The 5,000-nt window shown below is 47.6% G+C and overlaps 1 protein-coding gene across 33 annotated transcripts in view; it reads left to right on the top strand.

Annotated features, from left to right (window-relative positions):
* The first annotated feature begins 1,089 nt into the window (after positions 1-1,089).
* osp (myosin phosphatase Rho interacting protein outspread) overlaps positions 1,090-5,000 on the top strand; it is a 99,995-nt gene continuing 96,084 nt past the window's right edge. For 23 of the 33 annotated variants that reach the window (XM_086544897.1, XM_086544890.1, XM_086544875.1 and 20 more), the window contains exon 1: positions 1,099-1,699. In XM_086544897.1, the coding sequence (XP_086401023.1) occupies positions 1,580-1,699 (120 nt within the window). In that variant the 5' untranslated portion in view covers positions 1,099-1,579. Of the gene's footprint in view, positions 1,700-5,000 lie in introns of all 33 variants that reach the window. The other 10 variants (XM_086544894.1, XM_086544893.1, XM_086544892.1 and 7 more) reach the window with 3 other exon arrangements.

Genomic DNA, 5,000 nt, shown 5'->3' with positions numbered 1-5,000 from the left:
AAAGAATCGCCGTACCTCCCACCCAGTCGGGAAAATAATAGCCTCTACACAAACTAATACTTTCCCTTCCCCAATGGCGCCTCGCACCGGGAATTCCTCTTCAAGAGGCTAGGAATACGTGGAACTGCACCCGTATGACGAGAGAGACTCTGTTCCCGGGTGAGGGTGAAGGGTGCTCCCTGCACAGGACGTCCCATGGGTGTTCCTGCGTGCCCGGCCGCCGTGCCCTCTCCCCTACCCTCGCCCTATACCTTGCCTAGACACAATGTCACCGTTACAACACACTGATGTGGGTAGAGAGACGGAACTTGTGAATTGGAGGGAAGTCTGAGTTGAGAAATGATTTCCTGGAGTCAAGTCTTCGAGTACTCTTGACAAACACACATCCGCATTTCCGCGGGGTATAAATTATTCATCTACCTGTCACGAGATAAACTTGATGCCGTGCGGGGACTGTCGGGTCATTTTTATTTCTTATTTCGAGAAATGGGCAGCTCGGTAATATATTTCATTTCGTGCGGCCATTGCGGCTCGCTATCTACTGTACTGGCGGCATCTTCAGATTTCTCTCCTCATTCATTGTAAAGTTGGCACCCACATCTCTCTTCTAGTACATCTGGCCTTTCAAGAACTTACCGCGGACCGAGAAATACCTGGCCCAACTCTTGAGAAATTATGGTTAAAATCGGCTACGTCTTGGCCGGCAATCTCCGTCGGAGGTGACGTTTACCGAAAAAGTGAACGTATGGTCGATATTTCATGAATGTTACGTTTTATCTTTTCGGTGCAAGTGCGTTGAAATATAAAGGTGTGAGGAACTACCTTACCTCGCGGAGGTGCGTTAACCGGCGAGACCGCTGCGCATGCCAGTCTCTTCATCAAATGTGTCAGAAAGGACATATTTATAGCTGATTATCTTATGATTCATCCCATAGTCGTTATTAAAGTGACTAGGAGATAAAGCCAAGTCCACAAAGATAAGATAAGAATTAGGTGTACGAAAGGGGACGGGCGTTTATTGTGCGAGAGACGTGGCGCGTGGCGGCGTGTGGCAACGCGGGCGACGGGGAGGCTGAGCAACCTCTTCTCGTCACAAGTGTCCAGGCATGTGAGGAGGGAGGACCGAGTTTTCACACAAAATCTACGTGATTTTGTTGTGTTAAATTCTTTTTTTACCGTGCTCTTGAAAAATCCAATCGGTGTTTTTGTTTGTTTATTTATTATTTCTCTCTCTGTAGATAGATATGCTAGTGTTTGAAAGAGTGCTGGAGTGCGAAGGTGGATCTGCCTTGTGTCCGGGTGTTTAAAACCTTGGAATAAAGTGATGGAGGTTTAGTGGGTGTTCGTGGTAGCGCCGCGGGCTGTGATAGCTGTAGTTAGTACCTGTGGAGAGCCAAACCTGCCCCAGCCCGCCCCTCCTACCTACCTAGCTACCCAGTTCTTCGCCCTCTCACCTGGGATGAGTCCTTCGTCCCGGTGAAAAGGCCTGAAGGACTCGCTCGACACCTCACAAGAAAGGATACCACAAGTTCTCTCACCCAAGTCCTTTGATTGGAAAGGTCGCAAGCTACGCTACACTATGTCGAACTACAAGTCGGACTGCCGCAAGTTCCAGCCCAACATCTTCAACAAGAGCAAATGCACCAACTGTTTCAGGCAGCGCGAGGAACACTCTGCCGAAGCCCTCGAGTCCAACAGAGTAAGTTCGAGGAAGTTTTATATATAGGCCTATCTCTATAAGTAAGGCCGCGAAGTGAATACTGGATATATAGGCCTATGGCTTAGAGAGTAATTTCGCTAGAATAGAGTAGGTTTTATTTGTAGGCTTATATTTCGGTATAAAAATAGGTAATCAGAGTTGTACCTATAGGACTACATCGAAGACAAATCCGCGAGATAAAAGTTCTCTTTGTAGGCCTATTCTGCCTCTCTCGCTGTGAGATATTTACGTATGGGACGAAGAAGCAGCAAACAATAAAGCAGAGAAAAGACCAGTCAAATAAAGAAGGGAGAAAGCATCAAGATAACGGGACAGAAAGATGACCAGACGAGATCAGGGAAATGAACTTTGAGGAAATGATCTTTTTTTTATCTTTCTTTACGTGGAAGGGAAGGGCAGGGAGGCGAGGGAAGGGCCGAGCGCAGGTTGAAGCGGCAGGTGCGGCGGAGGGAGGGACGGGAGAGGGGCGTCGAGGGGCGGCCGGGGAATGCGAAAGGGGGGAGGAGGTGGTGTTGGAGGTGGAGGTGGAGGTGGAAGAAGAGGAGGGGGAAGAGATGGTGGTGGGAGAGAAGGAAGAGGAGGCGGAGGAGGCAATGGAGGTGGAGTTGGTGGTGGAAGAGGAGGAGGAGGAAGTGGTGGAAGAGGAGGCGTAGGCGATGGAAGAGGAGGAGGAGATGGTGGAAGAGGAGGAAGAGGAGACTGTGGATGAGGAGGAGGAGGTGGTGGAAGAGGAGGCGTAGGCTGTGGAAGAGGAGGAGGTGGTGGTAATGGTGGTTGTGGTGGAAGAGGAAGAAGTGGAGAGGAGGGGGAATATAAGAAAAATAAGTAAGAGGAAGAGGAGGTGGAGAAAGAGAGGGAGGAAGAAGAAGAAGGAGAAGAATAGGGTGGATAGAAAAAAAGAGGTGAAGAAAGAGGGAAGGAGAGATGGAGGAGTAGGAGTAGAAATAGGAATAGGAATAAGAATAGGAATAAGAATAGGAATAGAGAAAGCCGAAAGAAGAGTGAAGACACAGGAGGAATGAGCGAGCACGAGACTCTTGCGGTTGTGAAGGAGGAAGGGAGGGAAAGATTGAGTAAGTGTGTGATGACGATGAAGATGATGATGGTCGTGGTGGTGAGGATTGTAAAGATGATGATGATGATGGTCGTGGTGGTGATAGTGATAAAAATGGTAGTCGTGGTGGTGATAGTGATGATGATGATGGTCGTGGCGGTGATAATGCTGATGGTCGTCACAGTCGTGGTGGTGAGGATTGTGAAGATGATGATGATGATGGTCGTGGTGGTGATAGTGATAAAAATGGTAGTCGTGGTGGTGATAGTGATGATGATGATGGTCGTGGCGGTGATAATGCTGATGGTCGTCACAGTCGTGGTGGTGATGAGGGTGAAGATAGCCAAGACGTTCCGAGAACGGACCGCCGCCTCGCTTGCTCGCCTCCTCGCCTCCTCCTTCCGAGGGAAGCCATGCGAAGGTGAAGTGGACAGCCGCTCGGGCCGTCGCTGTGCACTTGGCGTCCGCTGCACCTGCTAACCTGTCGAGGGGGGAGGGAGGCGGAGGGGAGGGGGGGGGGATGGTCAGGCAAGCACAGAATGACGTTCGAAGCGAAATTACAGTCAGATCAGACAATATTTCTGGGGTTGGTGAAATATCTCGGGGTGTTAAGACAGCTATCGTAATGTGCCGTTACGGAATGTTACGCTTGCTTGGCCGTAACACGTGGCGGTTCCTGTCACTGTCCGTGTCTGTACGCGTTACGGAATTTGTCGGATCACGTGTTTCTGTTTGTCACTGCCAATCAAAGCACCTGTCAAAGGTCACGGTGCCCTCTGTCACTGTCCACCATACGCCATGTCATTGCCCTTTCCACCATATATCACTGACTATCGCCCCCCTCCCCCTCCCCACCTGTCACGCTATCGCAGTACCTTTCATTACCAGTTCGATAACGCATGCATACCACTGTCTCTCACTGTTACGTCAGCTGATGATAGATGATCTCCACGCATGGCACTGCTTGTTCAATCATCTGCTTCCACCCCACTCTGTCACAAAACACCACAGATCCCAGTCGTTGATAAAAAAAAAACTCTGGCTAATGAATACCGTGGCGGGTCTTCTTCTGTTGGAATTTTTCCGTATGATGAGTTGGCGTTAACGTTCCTGTTGGCATAAAACGTTACCGGAGTTGTGCGTTTTATCTTTCAAAGCTGCCATTTTGGATATCACGGATCTATCTTATCTTTCTTTTTCGTGCAGTGACGATATCATTGACTCTTGATTTGTATCTTTTAGAATCAAATCGGGTGTGATGTTATGCTTTCTGATTTTTACTTGTTGAAACTTAATTACAACTAAATGATGAGGTTTCTAATTTTTCACGGTAAAGATAGCTGGGAGCCAATGTTATAATTCGGAAACGAATGTCACTTATGACTGATTTCATTAGCATTTACTGTCGGCTTTGCCCTGTTTCAGAGACAGATGTCAGTAGTTCCCCCATTCATAATTTGCAGTAAAATTATCATAGAGAGTACCGGTACATGGTTTGTGTGACTTCCGGTTTGCCAGTGAAGTCATGAATTATGATATCTCTCATTATCATTTCCGTTTAACTTCCAAGATTCTGTTTTACTGGAAATTAGCTCATTTGCATCGTTCATTAGCATCGTAATAGGCTATATATCCATGTAAATTATCCATACCGATAATGTATGTATGTGTTTTACTCGCGATGGTCATAAAATCTCTCATTTAAATTTCCGAAAGAGTGTGGCAAGCGTCTAGTCGCTCGTGTCCCTAAAACCTCTCTGAGAAACTGTGTTGAAGACCTAACTGCAGTGACACGGAGTCGTGTGCTAATCAGAGGCAGTGCGTGCGTATACAAAAGTCCACATATTATGCAAACATGTGTACATAACTGGTGCAAGCGGGAGCCGTGTCCCCATTCCCGCTATGCACGTTGCACAGGTGAGACAGGTGGCAGTGGTCGACTGTGCAACACCTGTCAATCAGAGTGTAAATGCAGGCTGCTTTTGGCTCGCTCACGTCCGTGTCTGGTCCGTTACAGCTGATGTTGGTATTGTTCTGAAGGTGGCTCTCTTGACGATCATGATCGTAATGGTAACAGAAAAAGATGATGGTTATTGAGAAGGGGTGGGACCACTAACAACTGGTGATACGATGAACGTGATGCTAGTATTGATTATCTAGGCGCTATTTAGCTAATAGCATCATTACTATAATCATTTCTGATGTTAGGATACTACTAATACAGCT

The sequence above is a fragment of the Penaeus japonicus genome, unplaced genomic scaffold (assembly GCF_977035675.1).
Source record: "Penaeus japonicus unplaced genomic scaffold, GWHDUDI00000001_assembly GWHDUDI00000015, whole genome shotgun sequence".
Classification (NCBI taxonomy): Eukaryota; Metazoa; Arthropoda; class Malacostraca; order Decapoda; family Penaeidae; genus Penaeus; species Penaeus japonicus.
The sequence above is the reverse complement of the archived record's forward strand: the minus strand, read 5'-3'. Positions and strand labels throughout refer to the sequence as shown.